This window comes from Berghia stephanieae, chromosome 13 (assembly GCF_034508935.2).
Source record: "Berghia stephanieae isolate SIO BIC M18660-M18661 chromosome 13, UCSD_Bste_1.3, whole genome shotgun sequence".
Lineage (NCBI taxonomy): Eukaryota > Metazoa > Mollusca > Gastropoda > Nudibranchia > Aeolidiidae > Berghia > Berghia stephanieae.
In genome coordinates, this window is record NC_088372.1 from 9,805,174 (window position 1) to 9,831,102 (window position 25,929).

At 36.2% G+C, this 25,929-nt stretch overlaps 1 protein-coding gene across 1 annotated transcript in view; it reads right to left on the reverse strand.

The window, feature by feature from the left end:
* The window catches only part of LOC144959185 (puromycin-sensitive aminopeptidase-like), a 47,321-nt gene that overhangs the window by 15,161 nt on the left and 6,231 nt on the right, over positions 1-25,929 (reverse strand). Inside the window, exons 4-14 of the mRNA XM_078891728.1 lie at positions 25,461-25,552; positions 22,068-22,193; positions 20,571-20,678; positions 18,467-18,667; positions 15,557-15,653; positions 13,758-13,906; positions 12,930-13,094; positions 11,310-11,414; positions 8,987-9,142; positions 2,640-2,724; positions 1,361-1,506 (exon numbers count right to left, since the gene is read on the reverse strand). Coding sequence (XP_078747854.1) covers positions 1,361-1,506; positions 2,640-2,724; positions 8,987-9,142; positions 11,310-11,414; positions 12,930-13,094; positions 13,758-13,906; positions 15,557-15,653; positions 18,467-18,667; positions 20,571-20,678; positions 22,068-22,193; positions 25,461-25,552 — 1,430 coding nt within the window. The remainder of the gene's footprint in view (positions 1-1,360; positions 1,507-2,639; positions 2,725-8,986; positions 9,143-11,309; positions 11,415-12,929; positions 13,095-13,757; positions 13,907-15,556; positions 15,654-18,466; positions 18,668-20,570; positions 20,679-22,067; positions 22,194-25,460; positions 25,553-25,929) is intronic.

Sequence of the window (25,929 nt, forward strand, 5' to 3'; positions counted from 1 at the left end):
ATAGCCTGATTCAAAACAAAAGAAAACAGCACTCATACCAGGTCCCACAGTCACGAGTTAATGCTCATCTCAACTCATTTTTCCAAAGCACTATCCAAATATGGAATTCTCTGCCCAAAAATATCCCAAAAATGAATGTCCAAATTGAATTTGACAGAGAAATGGATAAAATCCAAATGAAGGCTTAGGCAGGTCCATTTGTTGTCACCACATCACAGTCGCTATTATCTTTGATGCACAGAGTTGTGACTTCATGGGCAAGACTAGACAAGACACTCATACGTACCTACAAACACATACCTGTGCACACACACACAAAAGCAGGTCCATTTGTTGTCACCACATCACAGTCGCTATTATCTTTGATGCACAGAGTTGTGACTTCATGACAAGACTAGACAAGACACTCATACGTACCTACAAACACATACCTGTGCACACACACACAAAAGCAGGTCCATTTGTTGTCACCACATCACAGTCGCTATTATCTTTGATGCACAGAGTTGTGACTTCATGACAAGACAGGATATGTCAAATCATGAAACTTTCCATCAATCTGTCATTGCCAAAGAAGATGAAATAACCTCCATTTTATACAACTTTCCTGTGTCAATGTCTTCCGTAAAATGACACGTTAAGGAGCAGGCACTGGTGTGAGGTCAACTTTTGAAAAGAGTCGAGATTTGAAAAGGGACAAGATTTGAAAAATGTCAAGATTTGAAATGGGTCAAGATTTGAGAAAGGGTCAAGATTTGAGAAAGGGTCAAGATTTGAAAAGGGTCAAGATTTGAAAAGGGTCAAGATTTGAAAAGGGTCTATGAAACAGTGCTGGATAAAGCAGAGAGAAAAATACAAGAAAAAATGATCCAAAAATATCAGTCTGCCTAGAAAGGGGAATTGTGTGCAGTGTTAAACTGTCCCAAGTTCCAGGCAACCTCTGTGGAAACACCTTACCAGGAGAGTTGAGGTTTGTTCCCCATGTAAGCTGATATTTTGGGATGATTATTTTTCTCTCTCTGTTTTGTCTGGCACAAGTACATACACATCTTTTCATAGTTCCCATCTGCCATATATTACCTACTACTACCAACAATTCATAGAATCCCGAATAGACTCCACTTTCAGAACTTCTTTAGCTTCGCTTAGCCGTGAAAACTGATTGAAAAAGACATTTGATGCCAGGCTACACAATTGTAGGGATTTCAAGTATTATTTTATCATTATGAGGGTAAATTGTGATTTATCATGTTAATTACAGCGACCTCTACCTTTATCTCCAAAAACTACCAATTTAAAAATGTTGAAGAAGACGGCAGGTTTGCATCAGATGAAAGAGACAAACATGTCCAGCCCTTACCTTGATCCAATGTTCACGTTGACAGTTGTCTAGAGTGATGGTTTTACTGTCAGACTCTAGAACATCCGTGATGACAGGAGTGCTGGGACTGTTTGATGTCACGATGGAGAATGGCACTTTCCACTTGTAGTTTTTAGACTTTATATCTGACGACAAATAGACAATATCCCAGTATAATTTCCAAAGTGTAACAAAGTACATGGCATAGTCAGCATATAACTGCTAGTGGCTGTAGACTGGAGAAGGTATCCAAAACAAACACTACTACTACGACGACGACGACGACTACAACTACTACTACCTACTACTACTACTACTACTACTACTACAACAACAACAACAACAACAACAACAACAACAACAATAATAATAATAATAATAATAATAATAATAATAATAATAATAATAATAATAATAATAATAATAATAACAATAACAATAATAATAATAATATAATAATAATAATAATAATAATAATAATAATATAATAACAATAACAATAACAATAACAAAATAATAATAATAATAATAATAATAATAATAATAATAATAATAATAATAATAATAATAATAATAATATACTTATATTGCAGCAATCCCATGTTTAAAGCAGCCCTAGGTGCACACAGTAACAAGCGGGGAAATCATACATGCTACACATAACGATTACACAAACCATATGGACTATCTATATACACACATAATATCAGCTAAACAAAATAACAGAATAGTTAAAACATAATGTTTTGGGTTCAAAACCCTTCCAAATAGATGGGAGAGAAGTTCTCAGTATGACCAGCCAAACGTTCTATTGCTTATTGAATGAAATCAGCCCAATGGACATGAAGAGCAGCAGGCTTTATCATGCACAGAGTACCCACTGGGCAACAGTTGATGTTAGAGACCTAATTTTAAAAAAAATGTAGTCCTTCAGAGGCATTAGGCCCATGGAGCCGGAGCTTATCCCAGTTTCTATAGCATGAAACGGACAATAGCAATTGCATGCTACCATTTGGATAGGACACTAGTCTTTACAAAGTACTTTCTGCCAGATCTAACAGACCTAGCCACCCAATCACTTCTGGGGAGTCAGAAAAAAAAAAAATCTCAACTGCACCTGGAATCGATCTTAGTTCCCTTTTCATGTGAAGTAAGTGTTCTATCAACTGAGCTACTAGGACCCCCCATAGTGACTGCAAGACAGTGGATAATGTCATAAGGGATCGCTGACTCCAACTCTAGGAAAAGTTTTTTGAGCACCACTGATTTCCATCCTCACCTTTGGCTTCTTGTTGGGATGAACAGAATTTCTCTTGTTTTAAAGTGACTTTTCTTGTGTTGTCCGACAGCTGCTCCTCTTCCACCTAAAGGATTAAAAGACAGAAAATACGATTGGTCACAACAAGTTGGAGTGTCGACACGAAGCTGCTATTATCATCATTGCCTTTTTCACCCTGGGTCAGGGTACAGGTCACAGACCAACAGTTTCCATCCTTCTCTATCATCATCATCATCGTTGCCTTTTTCACCCTGGGTCAGGGTATAGGCCACAGACAAACAGTTTCTATCCTCTATCCTGAGCTAATTTTTTTATCTCGTTCCATGTCTTATCACTTTTCTGTATATCAGCTTCTTTAATTCTTCTCCGTGTTCCTTGTGGCCCTCCCTTGATCTTCTGCCCTGAGGGTTCCAGTCCAATACTTTCTTTGGTATAGTGGAGTCTTTCTTTCTAAGGGTGTGTCCAATACAACTCCATCGTCTTCTTCCTATTTCCTCTCCAACTGTTTTCTGCTGTGTTCTTTTCCATACTTCTTCATTTTCAATTCTATCCATCCATTTACTCTGAGTAGCTTACGCGTGCACCTGTTTACGAAAATCTGTACCCTCCTTATACATGCCTGTGATGCATTCCAAGTTTCACATCCATACAGTAGGACAGACTTCACGTTTGAGTTGAAAAGTCTTAGCTTTAGTAGAAGGGAGATATCTTTAGTTCTCCAAACTCTGTTCAAAGATGTGAATGCAGCCTGTTCCTTTCCTATCCGTGCTTCCATCCCTGCTTCTGTGCCTCCATCCTTGTCAATTATACTCCCAAAGTTGCTATAATGTCTGTTTTTGTTTTTAAGTGTTTTACGGCACTTCCAACACATTGAGGTCATATCAGGACAAAACCAAGTTATTTCATCCCAAGACAAAGACAGAAAGCATGTTGGAAATAAGATAAAGGGGGATAGAAGACACAGGAAGTGCCTCCCTGCCCACTATGGGAGGTCAGGAACCTCACCAAGGAAGCTGCTATAAGCTGTGGTGGACTGAATAAAGTCAAAAACAAAAATGAATATTACAATTACAAAAAAAAATTAAAAAAAGAACAAAATAGTAAACACGGAACGTTTCAGGTTTCAAATCCTTCTTCAGGCAATAACAAAAAAACAAAACAAAACAAAGGAAACAATCAAAACATAAATATATTACTTAATCCCAGACAGACAGCAGAAATACAAACTAGAACCAAGTGTTAATTTAATCATCTATTACGAGTGCGGCTATGTGGTCTACTGGTATGACACTCGCTTTCGGATCGGAAGGTCCTGGGTTTGAGCCACGATCGGGGCATAGTTGAGTCCTTGGAAAAGATTCTTTTCTCATATTCTCTCACTGTACTCAAGTGTAAAATGAGTACCTGGCCGTCAACAGTGTTGTCTCTGTTGGTCAGGGACCATTTGTAAAGTGCTTTGAGCATGTTTAATGGATATTGTGCTATATAGAAGATCAAGGTTTTAAAAAAATATTGATGTGGTCCCCTGTACTAGAAGACCAAGTGTTAACTATCAATCTACTACTAATGATGTGGTCCCCTGTACTAGAAGATCAAGTGTTAACTAACAATCTACTACTAATGATGTGGTCCCCTGTACTAGAAGACCAAGTGTTAACTATCAATCTACTACTAATGATGTGGTCCCCTGTACTAGAAGATCAAGTGTTAACTATCAATCTACTACTAATGATGTGGTCCCCTGTACTAGAAGACCAAGTGTTAACTATCAACCTACTACTCATGATGTGGTCCCCTGTACTAGAAGATCAAGTGTTAACTATCAATCTACTACTAATGATGTGGTCCCCTGTACCAGAAGACCAAGTGTTTACTATCAATCTATTACTAATGATGTGGTCCCCTTAACTAGAAGATCCAAGTGTTAACTATCAATCTACTACTCATGATGTGGTCCCCTGTACTAGAAGACCAAGTGTTAACTATCAATCTATTACTAATGATGTGGTCCCCTGTACTAGAAGATCAAGTGTTAACCATGGCCACACAATAGATCATGTCATTACAGACATTGAACATTCTCTCTCTTCACCTGTCTCAAATATTGATAAATTAATCTCTGACCATCATTTAATTGTGTTTTGCGTTTTATTTCCAATGAAGCACGAAGTAAAAAAGATGATAACATCTCGTAATTTGAAGAATATAAACATGAACATTTTTAAACAAGACCTTGACCATAACGTTAAAAATAAACATGATGCGAATGGTCTCCATGAGTCAATTGTTGGTACGGTGGACAAGCATGCTCCCTTAACAACTAGAGCAGTAAAAGTGAGACGTCAAGCACCCTGGTATAATACCGAAATAAAATTGAATGGATTAGCCAGGAGGCCGGCAGAAAGAAAATGGCTCAAGTCCAGAGATGCTGTCGATAAGAAGCGATACATCGCGGCTAGAAATGATGCAAAAGCCGTCAATTTCAGGGCCAAAAAGAAATTCTATGAAGAAAGCCTCAAAAACGTGGGACGTTCGAGACAATTCTTTGCCTTGACCAAGGAACTGCTGGGACAACAGATGCAACCAGCTCTCCCATCTTTAATCGATCGTGCAGATCTACCAACTCGCTTTGGTCAATATTTTAAAGAAAAAACGGATACCATCAGGAAAGAACTCTCGTCTGAATCGATCCATACAACATTTGACATGTTTCATGGTGATTCATTAACACATTTTTCAAAGATTACTGAAGCTGACTTATGTGATTGCATTATGTCGTCTCCAACTAAAAGTTGTGATTTAGACCCCTTAAATACTGCCATTTAAAAAAAATGCATTGATGTAATTTTAACACCATTTACATGTATTGTTAATAATTCGTTGCAGTCAGGTGCTGTACCAGACATTTACAAAGTTGCTCATGTCAAACCCCTTTTGAAAAAACCTGATCTCGATAAAGAGAACTTAAAAAACTATCGCCCTGTCTCTAATCTTCCTTTTCTCTCTAAGATCTTAGAAAAGCTTGTTTTGAAATAATTACTGTCTCATCTTAAAAATAATTGTCTTGAAGAAAAATTTCAGTCTGCTTATAGGCAACATCATTCGACGGAAACCGCACTTGTTAGGGTTGTTAATGATCTCCTCTCTGTTATAGACAATGGTTCATGTTCTTTGCTGAATTTGCTTGACCTATCGTCTGCTTTTGATACTATTGATCACAATCTTCTTCTCAAACGTCTTGAAATTACTTATGGCGTGTCTGGTGCAGCGCTTGATTGGTTTAGGTCATATTTGTTTAATCGTAAACAGATTATTACGGTGGATGAATATAGATCGGAGGAAATCTTTCTTGATTGTGGGGTTCCCCAGGGTTCAGTACTTGGACCCGTTCTTTTGTTTTGTACGTTGGCCCTCTGTCTAAAATCATCAGAAGTTTTGGTCTGTCTTACCATCAATACGCTGATGATACGCAATTGTACTGCGTTTCCAATACGAGAAATTTACAAGAAGTATCAGCCAATAGTAAGAATTGTATCCAAAGTGTTAAGAAATGGATGAATGAGAACAGACTGAAACTGAATGATGATAAGACGGAGGTGCTGTATGTGGGGAACAGGAAGTGGAAAAGTGAAACAGATTTGAAGTTGGGGGATGCCTCTATTCAAATTGTTGACAAAGTGAAAAACCTTGGCACAATCTTAGACTCTGGACTGTCGATGGAGCATCAGGTTAATAATTTGGTTAGATCTCTCTTTTTCCAACTAAAAAAGATTGCTTCCATTAGACGGTTCATATCTGAGGATGTGACCAAGCACCTGGTTGTGTCCCTCGTACTATCGAAATTGGATTATTGTAATGCTCTGTTGTTTGGCGTTTCGCAATACAATCTGAAACGTCTTCAGATTGTCCAAAACAGCGCTGCCAGACTAGTATTCATGAAGCGTAGGTGCGACTCTGCCGGACCTCTACTTCATGACCTGCATTGGCTGCCTGTTGGGAAAAGAATTAAATTCAAAGCTTGTGTTTTAGTGTATCGTTGTCTTGAAGGTACTGCCCCTTCCTACCTTTCAGAACTAATTGAAAGATATTCAAAACCCCGCCCCTTACGTTCGGCCAGTGATTCCACAAAACTAGTTGTCCCTCGAATTCGGAAAAATGCTGGAATGAGATCCTTTTCTCATTTCGGACTCTCTATTTGGAACGCCTTACCGCAGAGCATTCGTGAAAAAGAATCTTTGTCTATTTTTAAACGTTCGCTTAAAACATATTTGTTTCGATTTTAGTAGATGGTATGAGAAGCAAGATAGGTTTGGTTTGTGTTGTGTGTTGTGTTGTGTGTGTGTGTATGTGTGTGTGTGTGTGTGTGTGTGTGTGCTTGTGGGTGTGAATGAGTATGTTTCAGCCAAAGTAATTTGTAATTTAAGCGCTTAGAGTCTGGTGTCTCGGAGTTATAGCGCTATATAAGTTTTCAGCATTATTATTATTATTATTATTATTATTATTATTATTATTATTATTATTATTAACTATCAATCTACTACTCATGATGTGGTCCCTGTACGAGAAGACCAAGTGTTAACTATCAATCTACTACTATTGATGTGGTCCCCTGTACTTGAAGACCAAGTGTTAACTATCAATCTACTACTATTGATGTGGTCCCCTGGACTAGAAGATCAAGTGTTAACTATGAAACTACTACTAATGATGTGGTCCCCTTAACTAGAAGATCAAGTGTTAACTATCAATCTACTACTCATGATGTGGTCCCCTGTACTAGAAGACCAAGTGTTAACTATCAATCTACTACTAATGATGTGGTCCCCTGTACTAGAAGACCAAGTATTAACTATCAATCTATTACTAATGATGTGGTCCCCTGTACTAGAAGACCAAGTGTTAACTAACAATCTATTACTAATGATGTGGTCCCCTGTACTAGAAGACCAAGTGTTAACTATCAACCTACTACTAATGATGTGGTCCCCTGTACTAGAAGACCAAGTGTTAATTATCAATCTATTACTAATGATGTGGTCCCCTGTACTAGAAGACCAAGTGTTAACTATCAATCTATTACTAATGATGTGGTCCCCTGTACTAGAAGATCAAGTGTTAACTATCAATCTACTACTATTGATATGGTCCCCTGTACTAGAAGATCAAGTGTTAACTATCAATCTACTACTATTGATGTGGTCCCCTGTACTAGAAGATCAAGTGTTAACTATCAATCTACTACTATTGATATGGTCCCCTGTACGAGAAGATCAAGTGTTAACTATCAATCTACTACAATTGATGTTGTTCCCTGTACTAGAAGACCAAGTGTTAACTATCAATCTACTACTAATGATGTGGTCCCCTGTACTAGAAGACCAAGTGTTAATTATCAATCTATTACTAATGATGTGGTCCCCTGTACTAGAAGATCAAGTGTTAACTATCAATCTACTACAATTGATGTTGTTCCCTGTACTAGAAGACCAAGTGTTAACTATCAATCTACTACTATTGATATGGTCCCCTGTACTAGAAGATCAAGTGTTAACTATCAATCTACTACTATTGATGTTGTTCCCTGTACTTGAAGACCAGGTGTTAACTATCAATCTACTACTATTGATATGGCCCCCTGTACAAGAAGATCAAGTGTTAACTATCAATCTACTACAATTGATGTTGTTCCCTGTACTAGAAGATCAAGTGTTAACTATCAATCTACTACTATTGATGTTGTTCCCTGTACTTGAAGACCAAGTGTTAACTATCAATCTACTACTATTGATATGGTCCCCTGTACTAGAAGACCAAGTGTTAACTATCAATCTACTGCTATTGATATGGTCCCCTGTACTAGAAGATCAAGTGTTAACTATCAATCTACTACAATTGATGTTGTTCCCTGTACTAGAAGACCAAGTGTTAACTATCAATCTACTGCTATTGATATGGTCCCCTGTACTAGAAGATCAAGTGTTAACTATCAATCTACTACAATTGATGTCGTTCCCTGTACTAGAAGATCAAGTGTTAACTATCAATCTACTACTATTGATATGGTCCCCTGTACGAGAAGATCAAGTGTTAACTATCAATCTACTACAATTGATGTTGTTCCCTGTACTAGAAGATCAAGTGTTAACTATCAATCTACTACAATTGATGTTGTTCCCTGTACTAGAAGATCAAGTGTTAACTATCAATCTACTACAATTGATGTTGTTCCCTGTACTAGAAGACCAAGTGTTAACTATCAATCTACTGCTATTGATATGGTCCCCTGTACTAGAAGATCAAGTGTTAACTATCAATCTACTACAATTGATGTTGTTCCCTGTACTGACCGTGATCAGTGGAAAGCCCATCTGTGTAGTCCAGTACTCCATCAATTGTTTGACATCTTGACCTTTCACCTCTCCCATACACTTCCACAGGTCGATGGTATCGGTGTTGCCAAACTGGTGACGGGTAAGATAGAGATTCATCCCTGATCTGAAAGCCTGGAGAACAAAGGAATCGCAAATGTTATTTTGTTTGTTTTTTGGGGTTTTACGGTGCTTGCAACACATTTAGGTCATTTCAGCGCCAGTAAAAAGGAAGAAAATGGGATAGTAAGCAGTTATAGAATTATAATTAAGGCATCCAAGAAAAGGTAAGGCAAAGGGGAATTAGTTCAAATAGGAAACAGATGTAGATTCCAAGAGCACACTATCAAAGTAATCCGTTTGAGATCACCTATCCCTACTAAGAGGAACAAACTTAAATGTTTACAAATCAAATGTTAAGAATAAAAAAATAACAGTACATAACAGAGAGATGATTTACAAGGAAAAAAATATCATCTCCCAAAATAATAATCTCCTATAACTATACATTTGACTGTTTGCCTCCCAGCCAAGGACTCCGGCCGTGGCCAGGACAAAATGAAATAATCTCATTCTTATTATTGCTTGCAATATAATTCTTTATTTTTACACTATTTATTCACTTCATTAATACTATCATATCTTTAACTTTATTGATGCTTTGCGTTTAGTTAAAAAAAACTCATAACAGCCGGTATCAACACACAAAACTATGTGTAACCTTAAACGTTTATAGTCTGATTGATACAATTAAGTGAGAACTAATCATAAAAATAACTAGCTAAAAAACATAACAAAGAGCTGAGTGACGTCAACATCGTTCTATCTACAGTGTTTTATGTTGACATTTGGTTGCTTTGGATTTCTTTTACTTAAATTATTTATTTATTTATTTACTCATTTATATATTTTAACACAGACACACACACACACACACACACACCCAGACACAAATACACACACACGTCTAGACATAAATGTCCATTTTTTACTTAAATAAAGTGTTGTCATTATTTTTTATTATAATATTTTTAAAAATATATTTTCTTTCAATTGAGATGACCAGAAATGTCAAATTTTAGTTTTAGTCGATATGTATATTAAACGAGAAGAAGATAAAAATCAACTGGCAAAGTGACGACAAACGTTGGATGTCTCTCACTTCTGAGTTAAATAAATAATAATAATAATGAGTAATATAGGGTATGGATTTGTTTTGTTTGTTTTAAAGGGTTTTACAGCGCTTGCAACACATTTAGGCTATATCAGCGCCAGTAAAAAGGAAGAAAATGGGATAGTAGAAAGTTCCAGAATTACAATTAAAGCACCCAAGAGAAAGGAAGACAAAGGGGAACTGGGAACAAATAGGGATCAGATGTAGATTCCAAGAGCATACCATCAATGTGCTTAGTCTGGGATCACCTATAAGTCTCACCTAGACACAAGCACAAGATCCAACAAAGAGAAATACACTCAAATGCTTACATTTCATTATACATTAAAAATAACAAATATAATAATATATAACAGAGAGATGATTTACAAGGAAAAAAATATCATCTCCCAAAACAATAACTATGCATTTGACTGTTTCCCTCTCAGTAAGGCCAACATGCCGGGGCCAGGACAAAACTAAGTAATCTCATTCCAAGACAAAGACAGAAAGCAAGTTGGAAAACAGATATAGGGGGATAGAAGACACAGTAAGTACCTCCCTGCCCACTATGGGAGATCAGGAACCCCACCCAGTAGGGTATGGAGAAATGTCAGATGAAAACAGAGAATCAAAATATCATTGAGTCACAGTCAAACTCTGGATCCAACAGACACAACACCCTCGGTGTGGCTGGATGGCTTGGTGGCTTGTGAGACAGCTCACTGATCTCTCTCTCTGTCTCAGCCAGGTGGAGGGTGTCCTGTTAATTGGATCCCAAGTTTGGCACTGACGTGGCCTTCGTAAACTAAAAGCCTGATACTGACCAAAAAAATGACGACACGAAGGAAGACGATGATCACCAAACGAAAGTGAAAAGTGAGTTGTTAGAAGTGCTCAAGGAATCAAAATGATTTTCATTGATTTAGTTACTGATTACAACTCTGAATTCACTTTTTTTTTCTGTGATCTTCGTATTCTTTAATGACAATTATTTTTGGTTAGTATCAGGCTTTTAGTTAACCAAGGCTACAGCAATGACCCCATGACTTTTTATTCTCTGTTTCCATCTGGCACTTCTCCATATCCTATATTAATTTCTCATCAAGGCCACAAAGTGAATTATCATGAAATATTATTGTCCAACACCTCTGATCCGATGTAGCTTTCCAACATCCGTATGAGACAGGCCCCCTTGCAGTAGGAAATGGCATCAAAGATTTCGTCTATCTGTCCAGGGTCTTCAACTGTCACCTGGTACCAGACATGGGATGAAAATAGAAAGGGATATTTGTGACAGGGGAATCCTGAAAGCTCAGTGGATAGAGCACTCACTTCACATGCAAAGGGAATGAGATTAATCCCTGGTGATGTTTACATATTTTTATTTTATGACTTTCCTGCCCACCCAGCAGTGATTGGGTAGCTGGGTCTGTTATATCTGGTGTAAAGTACTTTGTGTTTGACTAGCATCTTATTCAAAGGTTAGCAATTGCTATTGTAATGCTATAGAAACCAGGACAAACTCTGGCTCCACTGGCCTAATGGCTCTGAAGAACAAATTTTTCTTAATAAATAGTGGGTCAAGTTTATTTGTTTTATGGAAGAGAAATAATAACCTGATCTCTTAAAGAGTGAAAACCCAAAAATTCTAATTTCTGATTATCATAGTTATTTTCTGATATTGTGTAAACCTCGACAATAAGCTATGGGAAATCTTGTTTACGTCTATCGTAAGTCTGTTGAATGAATGTGTGACTAGAAAGTGGAATTGTCTTCTTTTTATGGCCCTCTGTTAAAGAAACTGGAGCATTTATATCGTGCTCAAAGCGCTTTAAAAGGGGTGTTTAGTCTACAGCTAGTCTTAACATGTAGGACGAGACATGACGCCTGTAAGGTGATGTTACAATTATTTCAGACAGAGGCAACACTGTTAACAGCCAAATAATTATTTTACACCTGAGTATGCTGAGAGCTTGTGAGTTAAGAGCCTTATCCAATGACTCAACAATGCCCCATTCAGATCCAGACTCAAACCCTGGACCTTCCACAACCCAAGAGCGAGAGTCATGCCACTAGACCACATAACTCTGATACTTCAACACAATTTCTATAAGGGATAAATAAATTTCTCTCATCTTATCTTATCCTACAACCCTGAATCAGAGCTGATGGGGTCAAAGGGTGAAACAGGATTGCCTTTTAAGCTCCATTTTGACTGCACTAAACCCCCAAATTTTACAGCCACTGAGATGATAAACTATCACTGATACTCCACTAAACCCCCAAATTTTACAGCCACTGAGATGATAAACTATCACTGATACTCCACTAAACCCCCAAATTTTACAGCCACTGAGATGATAAACTATCACTGATACTCCACTAAACCCCCAAATTTTACAGCAACTGAGATGATAAACTATCACTGATACCTGCAATATCGCCTAACAGGCATCATGTACCGTTCCACACGTTACATGTTGCTGTTGGTTAGGGACCCCTTGTAAAGTACTTTGAGCACGTTAAGTGGATATTGAGCAATATATATATCTATAAAATCTCAAGATTTTAAAACTGTACCCCCCCCCCCCAAAAAAAAAAAAAAAAAAAAAAAAAAAAAAACCAAACAAAAACACACACACACACACACACAAAAACAAACAAAAAAAAACAAACAAATAATTTAAAAAAAAAACAAATAAAAAAACAAAAAACAAAAAAAAGACAACACCAGAAAAAATCCACTGAGTGAAAACCAGGACCCACTTCTATAGGGTGACTTTGACTAAGAGCATCCATCTCCAGTGCCCGGTTCTGATCCTGTTTGATGAATCGAGTCCAAACCTCCAACTCTGGCATCAATCTGTCCACACACATGTACTCTATCCACGTGGCAAAACCTTCCTTCAGCCACAAGTCGGACCACCAGTTCTAGGGGAAACAAAATCAAATCGTAGCAATGGCTGGAGGGGGGGGGGGGGGGGTAAGCCATTTGGTGGTGTTTGATGGGAGGAATGATAGTGGTGGTGATGATGATGGTGATGATGATAATGATGGTGGTGATGATGATGATTATGATGATGATGATGATGGGGATGATGATGATGATGATGATGATGATGATGATGATGATGATGATGATGATGATGATGATGATGATGATTAATAATATAATAATAATAATAATAATAATAATAATAATAATAATAATAATAATAGTAATGATGATGATGATGAAAATAAATAACTATAAAAATAAAATAATAATAATAATAATAATAATAATAATAATAATAATAATAATAATAATAATAATAATAATAATAATAATGATAATAATAATAAAAATAATAATAATAATAATATAATAATAATAATAATAATAATAATAAAAATAATAATAATAATAATAATAATAATAATAATAATAATAATAATAATAATAATAATAATAATAATAATAATAATAATAATAATAATAACTATATTGATGATGATGATGATGATGATGATGATGATGATGATGATGATGATGATCTCTATCCTACACCTATGCATGATCCCTGATGTGTGGTTTTCACAGCTATAACTCACCATGGTGACCAGATTTCCAAACCAATTGTGAGACAATTCATGAGCCACTATCAAGGCCACATACTGTCTGCGTGAGGCCGAGGACTTGCTTGGATTGACCATCAGACAAATCTCCCTGTAGGATACCAGGCCCCAGTTTTCCATGGCCCCTGAGATGAGAGAGAAACAAAGTCAAGGTTTGTTTGTTTGTTTTTAAGGGTTTTACGACGCTTGCAACACATTTAGGTCACTTCAGCGCCAGTAAAAAGGAAGAAAATGGGATAGGAATTTTTTTTTAGAAGTAACGGTACCCAAGAAAAAGTAAGACAAATGGGAGGAGTGGCACAAATAGGGAACAGATGTAGATTCCAAGAGCACACTATCAGTGTACTTAGTTTGAGATCACCTATAAGTGTCATCCAGACATTAGTACAGGATCACATCTAGAGGAATACACTCAAATTCTTATTAAATAGATCCAAAACAGGAAACATAACAAACAATACATAATAGAGTGATGATTTACAAAGAAAACAAATATTATCTCTAAAACTAATCCTAATATTTGACTGATTCCCCCTCAGCCTAGGACTCCAGCAAGGGCCAGGACAAAACCAAGCAATCCCATTCCAAGAAAAAAACATAATGCAACTCGGAAAACATATAAGAGGGGATAGAAGACACATCAAGTGACCTGCTCCCACCACGGGAGGACAGAGGATCTCACCCAGAAACAATGTAAATGTCATCGACAAAAAAACAATATAACAGTTTAGAAAAATAACAAAAAAAAACAAAAAACAACAAAAGACAAACACAGAATGTTTTGGGCTTAAAACCCTCCTTCAGCCAATACCAAAAACAGTACAAAATTACATTCAACACTTGTATTTGGCCTGTCTTGTTGGCAAGTACGATCTAACAACACTATTTAAAACAAAACAATTTTGACTACAAAATCAGTGCTTGGTGATGAATTGACACAAATTGTTTATTCAAATAGAGAAAAAACTTGAGATTTTATATAATGCAATATCCACTTAATGTGCTCAAAGCGCTTTACAAAAGGCCCCTGACCAACAGCAACACGTAAACATGTAGAACTAGGCATGATGTCTGTTAGGCGATATTGCAATTTTTTTTTTCCCAACAGAGACAATGCTGTTAACGACCAGATATTCATTTTACACCTGAGTATGGTGAGAGGATGTGAGTAAAGAGTCTTTTCCAAGGACTCAACTATGCACTGAGTGAGGCTTGAACCCAGGACCTTCCGATCAAAAAGCAAGTGTCATACCACAAGATCAAATAGCCGCACATTCACTGCCACAGATGTCATCACCATTTGATTATTTGCTTGAGCGGCTATGTGGTCGAGTGGAATGACAATTGCCTTTGGACCGGAAGGTACAAGGTTCCACTATCAGTTAGGCTCTGAGAGACGAATAGTTGAGTCCTTGGAAAAGGCTCTTTACTTACAGTCTCTCACTGTACCCAGGTGTAATATGAGTACCTGGCTGATAACAGCTTTGATTCTATCTGAAAAAAAAATGTAATATGCCCTTAGCAGGCATCATGTCTTGTCCTACATGTTAAGTGTTGCTGCTGGCTTGGGACTCCTTGTAAAGCTTTTTGAGTAAATTTAGTGGTTATTGTGTTATATAAATGCTCCAATTTTTTTGCATTTATTTTTTCTATGTAAATACAGAAACTGTCTATGGGTGTCCGTTCCCTGTCTGAAGATATAAAGACACATAATAAAAATAAGAGACCAGAAAACAAACAAACAAGCAAAACAAGCAACTAGACCGGCCACTCACCAATAGGGAATTCCGTATATGTGATGAGATCCAGTTTTGGAAGGCCGTAGGGGATTTTGAAATATTCCTCGTAAAATGGAAGGGCCTTGGTAGCAAACTAGATAGGGGGATAAGAAGAGAGGAAATATTTTTTAAAACCCTATCAATACCACCTTTTACTAGAGGTGCCTAAGTGAGTCAATTAAATGGAGATAAAGATAAAGGGAGTAAATCTGACTCATGAATAAGGGAACAACACAAAACAAACGACGTTTCGGGGTATCTATATATTTTGTGTTTACTTGAAAAAGGCCAAAGGCCGAAACGTCGTTTATTTTGGGTTGTTCCCTTATTCATGAGTCAGATTTACTCCCTTTATCTTTATCTCCATCCTTATCACCTATTGGAAAATAGTTTTTGTGTTGGGTGGGTGTGAAGTTTTGGGGAAAATTTTGAAAATGGCTGGTAAGGAAAGGGTTAATACTACGAAGTGGCTGATTGGTTAAGGCATTGCACTGTGACCCGGAAAGTCCAGTGTTTGAGCCCCGCTTCAGACACTTTTGTATTTTTTTCCTTGGGCAAGATTATTAAACCCCCCCCCCTAATTTGCTCATTTGAACAACATGGGTGATTCCTGTTGACATCGGACACCTTGTTTGATGAATTATCATCTATATTCCTTTTCATGGAATGCCTAGGCGATGATATCTTATGATGTCGTGGAGGAGAAGAGCATAATTTTTTATTATTTTTTTTGCCTTTGTATGTGTAGCGCCTGAGAGCACGTAGTGGATTTTGTACACTGAATACATAAATTATTACAGTTCATTCCAATACATTATATTACATTACGGATAATAAATTGATGAATAAGGATGCCACCATCATGAGCATGGTTGCACAGGGCATAAATATTTTAACTTTGAGGGCTGTCCCAAAAATATCAACTGTGCCACAGAATTCAAACAAAACATGGGAATGATACAAAAACTCACACGGATGTTAGATATTATACATCTCATCTGTCATGTGATCATTGTCTATGGACCAAGGAAAAGATAACTGGTTGACACATAAAAAGTCTATCCCATGTTCTACCTGAACTTCGTCTGAACTGAAGTTTTCATGGCCAAAATTACTTGCAATCTTATTTAAAAGTGTAATGTGGTGTAATTATGTCTCCAGTCAGTGACATTTTATACGATTCTTTCATTTCTTTGTATGTATTAAAAACGCTATTTTTATCGTGCCCAATAACACTACGAGCTTGTGAGTGTATTATAAAAATATAATGAGTTACATAAATACAAAGAAATGAAGAATACGTCTATTCCACCTCTCTGTGTAACATTAAATATTTCGTGACCAACTGTATGGTAATAGTTCTTCAAATTGCCATAATTTGTGTTTTTCTCCATCTGCTGGAACGACAATTTGACCCAAAAAGAAAAACATTAGATTTGTATTCATGCGCACCAAAAGATTATTTATAATTACCAATCAGCTGTCTTTAACACCTTATTTCACACCAATAAAATGTGTGAAAATATTCTGCAATCGTTGAATAACATTGTTATTCAATGTGCTCAAAGCAATATTCAACTATTATGTCTTTACTAAGAAATAACAGGGTTTTCCAAAGGGAGGGGTGGAATATTACAGCATATTTGACCCAACAAAACATCAAAGAATTAATTCTCTATCAAATGTTTTAAACAGATAACTGCCATATTCTAGAAAAAATTGGTTGGAAAACTCTGGGACTTGGTGAAGTCTTAAGTTTGAGAGTTTTTAACAAGATGAGGGACATTTAAATCTATCGATATTTGAAGGATGAGTTTGCTGAAAAAAATATTAAATAAGTTTTTACAGAGTATGCCAGTTAATTGATTTAAAAATAAACTCCAAAAAGATGGGATGAATTAAATCAGAGATGTGAAGGATTTCCTCTTTATCAATTTCTTCTTATTTACAGGTCTGGCAACCCAAATTGTTATGGTCTCATTGTTGTAATGGAAGTAATCTCACACCAACATGTACTTATTTACAGGTCTGGCAACCCAAATTGTTATGGTCTCATTGTGTAATGGAAATACTCTCACACCAACATGTACTTATTTACAGGTCTGGCAACCCAAATTGTTATGGTCTCATTGTTGTAATGGAAATACTCTCACACCAACATGTACTTATTTACAGGTCTGGCAACCCAAATTGTTATGGTCTCATTGTGTAATGGAAATACTCTCACACCAACATGTACTTATTTACAGGTCTGGCAACCCAAATTGTTATGGTCTCATTGTGTAATGGAAGTGCTCTCACACCAACGTGTACTTATTTACAGGTCTGGCAACCCAAATTGCTATGGTCTCATTGTTGTAATGGAAATACTCTCAAATCAAAATGTACTCTTTTACAGGTCTGACCACCTAAATTTTTATAGTTTCATTGTTGTAATGGAAATACACTTAAACCAATGTGTACTTATTTACAGGTCTGGCAACCCAATATGTTATGGTCTCTTTGTAATAATGGAAATACTCCCAAACCAACTGTGGCAGATTGAGAACTCAAAAATGGTCTCAGGTCTTTGTTATTGTTTTTTGCCATCCACGTTTGTGAGTAATTCTCACTAATCTGTATTAACCAGACTATAGACATTCAAGGTTACACATAGTTTTGTGTGTTGGTCTGTTATACTTCTGGATGGCAATGTTGTGAGTTTCTTAGACAAGTGCATACTATCTATATTGTATTAAATTTCAGTTTAATTAGTTTCTACAAAACCAACATCTAATATTGTCCATTATAACAAATGTTAAATCAAGCTCATAATTGTCTTCGGTGGTCAGACCTGTCAATGTGAGTACATAATTCTTAATGTATTAACTCAAACTAAATATATAGTGTATCTAAATGACCTTTCACCTCAAGAGCAAACCGTCCATGTTCTGCCTCCCCCACAGGGCAATAGACTCGAACCTTAGTCCCATTGACGGTAGTCGACTCCACAAAATCGTATTCTCCCACCACAAAGGCGGTCAAGTAGGTTGACATGATTGGCGTTGTCTGGAATTGAACCTCTTTCAGGTTTGGGTCACCTTCTACAGTCTTCTCCTCTTCTACTGGCTACAGATTAAATTAATAATATAAATTAACAGAAATCCATTTAAAAAAAAAAGAAAAATAGACAAAAGAAGAGGAAATGGGAAAAAGAATATAATGGAGAGAAACAAAAAAAAACAACAAAAAAAACAAAAAACAACACCAAACAAAAACAGACAAACGTCGAACAAATTGGGGAAAAAAGGGAGAGAGAAACAAAACTGAAAGTATAAAACAAAACAAAACAAAAACAAGCAAAAACAAAAAAACAAAACCAAAAACCAAAAATGACTCCTGATGAAAACCAACTTCTGTGAAACTACAGTCGCTCTAAAATCTATTTACTTATGCATGTTTACATGGTGCTATATCTACATTATCTAATATTTATTTATACATTCAAATGCCATACTTTATTTTTACTTTTATCAACCTGTGTTGGCTGCTGTGTGCAATCCTTCCCAATCTCTTTTCAAAATTCTATTTACATTACAAATCCATTATTACAACTCTATTCTACTTTCATGTCTGATTTTTATAGCATTGCTTGTAACTGCTGTATATTTCATGAATATTTTATTCTATTTGATGTTTATTTTGTTTTTAATTAGCTTCGTATTTTCATCAATTAGTTCATGACAGTGTATAAATATGTATTAATATAACGATGAATGATATGTAACATCATGATAATTTCCAATCAGGATCAACAAAGTATATCTTATCTTATCTTATGTCTGTTATAATGCAATGCGCACAAAATTTTCTGGGTTTTTAAATTTTTATTATTCCTGCAATTCCTGAAGAAGGGTTTCGAGCCTGAAACGTTCTACGCTCAGTATTTTGTTCTTTTTTTTTTCTTTTGAAGATGTTTTATTGTTTTTGTTTATTAGTTTTTACACTCCACAGTTTCTAGCAGCTTAGTATCACTACGACTTGGGAAATAGACAGATATTTTTACAAATACTGAATTCTGTAATTATCAGACAATCAGCAACCTTCTATTTATTTATTATTAATTACAATTTTATCTATTTTTTTTTCTTTTTAAACTAAACTTATTTTCGAAGTATTCATTTATTTATTTTTTTTTGTTCACAAATACTCAAATGTGACAACCAACCATAACCATTTTAAAAGATTTATCATACTTTCCCCGATATTTAGGTTGATTTTCTCATATTAAAAAAATCCCAACTTTACACATAAAATAAATATGAGAAAAGTTTACAAGTTGGCAAGTCTACCATCTTGGATTTCACACCTTCCATAGTGACAATTAAAAAATGTGTAGTTTTTAATAGATAAAAATACTAGTAGTTATAGTAAAGTTGCAGTATTGTAAAGCATTTGGGCACATTTAGTGGATATTGCGCTATGTAAAAGCTCAATTTAAAAAAAATTGTTTTTTTTTTTAGTTAACTTTGTAGAACAACAAATTACCATCACGAGGATTAAATAACACTTCTTATTCATTTCAATTATCAGATGTGGGACCACACTTTCATTTTCAATGACTTTGAGATGCTCATGAAGTTAAACATTTTAAAAATCAAATTGAGCGTTTATATAGCGCAACATCCACTAAGCATACTCAAAGCGCTTTACAAGGGGACCCTGGCCAACAGTAGCACTTAATATGTAGGACATGACATGACGCCTGTTAGGCGATATTACAATTTTTTTTTTGGACAGAGACAAGGCGGTTAACGACCAGGCACTCATTTTACATCTGAGTACGGTGAGAGAATGTGAGTAAAGAGCCCTTTCCAAGGACTGAACTATGCGCTGAGGACCTTCCAAACCAAACACGAGTCTCATACCAAAAGACCTCATAGACGCCAGTTCTGAAATTGGAGCCGAAATTTTGTAAATCTACGAATTTTTGGTACTAGTAGTCGGGTCAGGGTAAACACAAAGGACTCACCATGTTGGAGAGAGCCACCCTGTCCTTTGGGGCAATCAGGGTAAACACAAATGTGGCTTTGAAGCACGGGTCATCCCAGCATGGATACGCCCTCCTGGCACCCGTCGCCTGTCATAGTCATTGGGAGAAAGTAAAAACTATCAAACATGAATGACAGTATGCTGTGCTATGATGATGATGATGATGATGATGATGATAATGATGATGGTGATAATGATGGTGATAATGATGATGAGGATGATGATGATGATAATGTTGTTGATAGCAATGATGGTGATGATGATTATGATGTTATTTATGTGCATGTGCATGTATGTTCTTCATAGTATTGTATTGTTATAAATGTGTAACCAAATGACAAATTGCTATTATTTTGAGGACAATAAAGACTTATCATTGAGAATGTGAGTAAAGCGCCTTTTTCAAGGATTCAAATATGCATCACTCAGAGAGGGTCTCGAACTCAGAACCTTCCGATCCGAAGGCGAGAGTAAAACCAGCTGCAATCAGCTTGGTATCTATATCTGTAAAGTATGACATTCTAGGGGGTGGCGGGCACAAGTGGTCACATATGGCTAGTCTTTGCATACGTGTGAGTTGAAGGCATCCACAGTTTTACATGTAACTTCTTTGTCACCCAGCTGATTCCAGTCCTATTGTCATCGTCATCATCAATCTCATGATCTGATGATTGTCAGGGGATACACGGGATGCAGATCTCATCATTTTCCGCCATTAAACGCGGTTTTTACTCTACCGGGGCATGGCTGATTCGGTTTGTCAAGTGTTGTGTTAACTGTTTTCCATGTGTTTTTTGCAATGGACTTGTATAGCTCAGTGGTGTCCATCTCCTCTCTGAGCTAGATAGACTAATAAATACTGAAAAATGATGTCGTTGAAATTGATTATTTATGGCTTTGTTTGTTTGTTTTTAGGGGTTTTAGGGTGTTTGCAACACATTAAGGTCATATCAGTACCAGAAAAAAAGAAGAAAATGGGTAGTAAAAAGCTCTAGACTTTCAATTAAAGCACACAAGAATAAGCAAGACAAAGGGAAATTGGTTCAAATAGGGAACATATGTAGATCCCAAGAGCACACTATCAGTGTACTTAGTTTGAGATCACTAAATGTCTCATCCAGACACAAGCACAGGTCCCTGCCATGAGGAACACACTCAATTGTTTACAAATCATAGGTTAAAGGAAAACTAATACAGTGCATAACAGAGAGATGATTGGAATCATCAAGGGACACAAAGGTGGGTTGTCGGAAACTGACATGGAGGCACTCACTGTCTGACGAACTGAAAATGGCAGGCCTCACCTGGGAGGCTACCACGAAGATGGCTAAGGATAGAAGCAGATGGCAGACACTCGTAGATGCTAACTATGTTTCACAAGAAGCGAAGACAATTTAGTTAAAAGATTAGTACAAATTAGGTATCAATAGAAAAGAAAAAACAGATGACACCATTATAAATCTCCAGCAAAACCAACCTCAAAATGTGTTACTGCAGCATAACGTGTTTCTTTGTCAGCTGTGATGTATTTATTCCTGTAAAATCCACGCATTTGGTCATTCAAGTTGCCAGAGAATTCAATGGACAAAAGGTACTCTCCTGGCTGGAAGGTAAACAAAATATTAACAGGAAAGACATGAACAAAATAGGAGTAAAAACATATAAAGCTTGAATTAAAAAAAAAAATTTTACTCTTAAAAATGCCATTTTGACAATTGGAACCGAGGGGGAGGGAAGACATATGAAACTTAAAACTTGATTAAAAAATTATTTTTTTTACTTGAAACCTCTAGGATACTTTTACATTTATGTTTAGAATGTTAGCAATTTCATACAATACAGTGGAACCTCCCGATTACGACACCCCCGAATCGTGACAACCTCTTGGATAACGACATTGGCCCGTGGGCCCGATTTTTTCTCTATTTAAAATCAGTAAAAAAAAACCTCCAAATAACGACGCATTTTTTGATAAAACGTTCAAATAAGGACATCATTTTGGAGATTTTCAGCAGTTTTCGTAGATATCTGATACTAAAAATACCGAGTATGAGGACTCAAAGTTTATAAAAACGATTCCTGCTTGAACCAATGAGAACGCAGCTTTTGAAACCAATGAGAAATGACGAATCTTGGCTGATATGCATTAATAAAAACCAAGGTATAAATCTAAGAGTAAGCAAGTAAACACAAAATCTTGGAAAATGTGATATTATGTGGTGATAGTAGTAGTAGTAGTAGTAGTAGTAGTACTAGTAGTAGTAGTAGTAGTAGTAGTAGTAGTAGTAGTAGTAGTAGTAGTAGTTGTTGTTGTAGTAGTAGCTGTTGTAGTAGTAGAAGTAGTAGTAGTAATAATAATAATAATAGTAGTAGTATAGTAGTAGTAGTAGAAGTAGTAGCAGTAATGGTAGTAGTAGTAGTAGTAGTTGTTGTGTTTTTGTGGAAGGAGGAAGAGGAGGAGGAATTTTATCTAACTAGCAGCATCCGAATTACCTGTTTTTGTTTGTTTTAAAGAGTTTTACAGCGCTTGTGACACATCTATGTCATATCAGCACCAGTAAAAAGGAAGAAAATTGGATAGTAAAAAACATTCTAGATTTACAATTGAAATGACATAAATAAAAGTAAGACAAAGGGGAATGGTTTAAATAGGGAACATATGTAGATTCCAGGAGCACACTATCAGTGTACTCAGTTCAGATCACCAAAAAGTCTCATCCAGACACACGCATAAGAACCCTCTAAGAGGAATACACTACAATGTTTTGTTTGTTTTGTCAATGGTCCCGCGGGCCTTACCACGCCCACTTTGTCCGCCATCTTGGAAACCTCTAAATAACGACACCTCCGGATAACGACATAAAAACTCGGTCCCGTGGCATGTCGTTATCGGGAGATTCCACTGTATTTGAATCCCACACTATTCAAGTGTTTACCATATTAATCTGAATCTTCCTTTAATGTCCACCTTCTCTCATGAAGATTTTGACATGAACAATAACATTAATTTGAACATTCAGTAGTGATCTAGAAGCTCTGTAAATAAATCTAAAGTGGGTGCAAATGATACCAAAAATACAACAAACAAAATAAACTTGAGCTTTTATACAGCACAATATCCACTAAACGTACTCAAAGCGCTTTACAACGGGTGTCAGACCAACAGCAACATATAACATAGAGAATGAGACATGGTGCCTGTTAGGCAACATTATAATTTTTTACACCTGAGTACAGTGAGAGAATGTGAGTAAAGAGTCTTTTCCAAAGACTCAACTATGTGCCGAGTGAGGCTCGAACCCAGGACCTTACGATCCGAAAGTGAGTGTCATACAAGACCACATAGCCGCATGCAACTTTCCGTGGTAAATTGCTCCAAAGACTCAACTATGTGCCGAGTGAGGCTCGAACCCAGGACCTTACGATCCGAAAGTGAGTGTCATACAAGACCACATAGCCGCATGCAACTTTCCGTGGTAAATTGCTCCAATTTGTGACGGTTCTGGGGTAAAATTTCCTGTTACAAAACGAGCGGCTCATCTCTGTACTGCCTCAGGTTTATCAACAAGGTGTTTTTGTGTGTGGGTCCCAAACAGAGCATGTGTATTCAATTTGTGATCAAACAAATGACTTGTAAGCTAATGATTTTAGGCTTGTTTATTTAATCTTTAAATTTCCTGGAAGAAAACCCAGGGTCCTATTTACTTTTGCTGTGCTCATCGCATTTTAAGTCTGATTTTATTGTTTTTCCTAAATATTTGGCTGATGTTATGTGCTCTAAGGTGTGGTTCTGTAGCTTATAATTGTATGAAAGTGAAAATTTCTTTCTGGAGATGGAAATGATATTGCATTTCTCTCGATGAAACCCCATGCGGTGCCTGTTCCAAAGCCGCCAGTTTCTCAAGGTCATTTTGCAGCTGTGCTCCATCTTCTTGTGATTTTATTATCACATATGCAATTGGTCATCTGCAAAAGGACAGACTTTCGATTTAAGAGCATCTGCCAGGTCATTGATATAAAAAAAAGAAAGAGAGTGGGACCAAGGACTGAGCCTTGAGGAACACCAGATTCTACTGGGACAGACTTGGATGATTCACTGATTGGGTATGGCCTTGAGGAACACCAGATTCTACTGGGACAGACTTGGATGATTCACTGATTGGGTATGGCCTTGAGGAACACCAGATTCTACAAGGACAGACTTGGATGATTCACTGATAGGGTATGGCCTTGAGGAACACCAGATTCTACTGGGACAGACCTGGATGATTCACCGTGGATGATCCCTGATGGGGTATGGCCTTGAGGAACACCAAATTCTACTGGGACAGACTTGGATGATTCACTGATTGGTTATGGCCTTGAGGAACACCAGATTTTACTGGGACAGACTTGGATGATCCCTGATAGGGTATGGCCTTGAGGAACACCAGATTCTACTGGGACAGACTTGGATGATTCACTGATAGGGTATGGCCTTGAGGAACACCAGATTCTACTAGGACAGACTTGGATGATTCACTGATTGGGTATGGCCTTGAGGAACACCAGATTCTACTGGGACAGACATGGATGATTCACCGTGAATGATCACTGATTGGGTATGGCCTTGAGGAACACCAGATTCTACTGGGACAGACTTGGATGATCACTGATTGGGTATGGCGTTGAGGAACACCAGATTCTACTGGGACAGACTTGGATGATCACTGATTGGGTTTGCCTTTCATGAAGTTGTCAATCCATATGTTGATTTATAAATTAATTTATAACGGAAAAATCCCAAACTGTTCAGTGTTTACCTTAATCTCGTCCCCATGTTTGGAAATTCAATTATAAAGAAAAAATCCCACACTTTTCAAGTGTTTACCTTAATTTCAAATTCAAAATCAAAGGTGGCCATTTCTGTCTTCTGATTGTAATTCATATCAGTCATTTTCGCTTCTTTGTCTTCATCTGTCTCTGTCAACACAAAAAAAAACAAAAAACAAAAACAAAAAAGAATAAAATAAAATAATAAAAAATAAAAATAAAATAATAATAATACTAAAAATGATAATATGAAAAATGATAATAATAGTAATAATAATAATAATAATAATAATAATAATAATAATAATAATAATAATAATAATAATAATAATAATAATAATAATAACAATAATAATAATAACAATAATAATAATAATAATAATAATAATAATAATAATAATAACAATAATAATAATAATAATAATAATAATAATAATAACAATAATCATAATAATAACAATAATAATAATAATAATAATAATAATAATAATAATAATAATAATAATAATAATAATAATAATAATAAT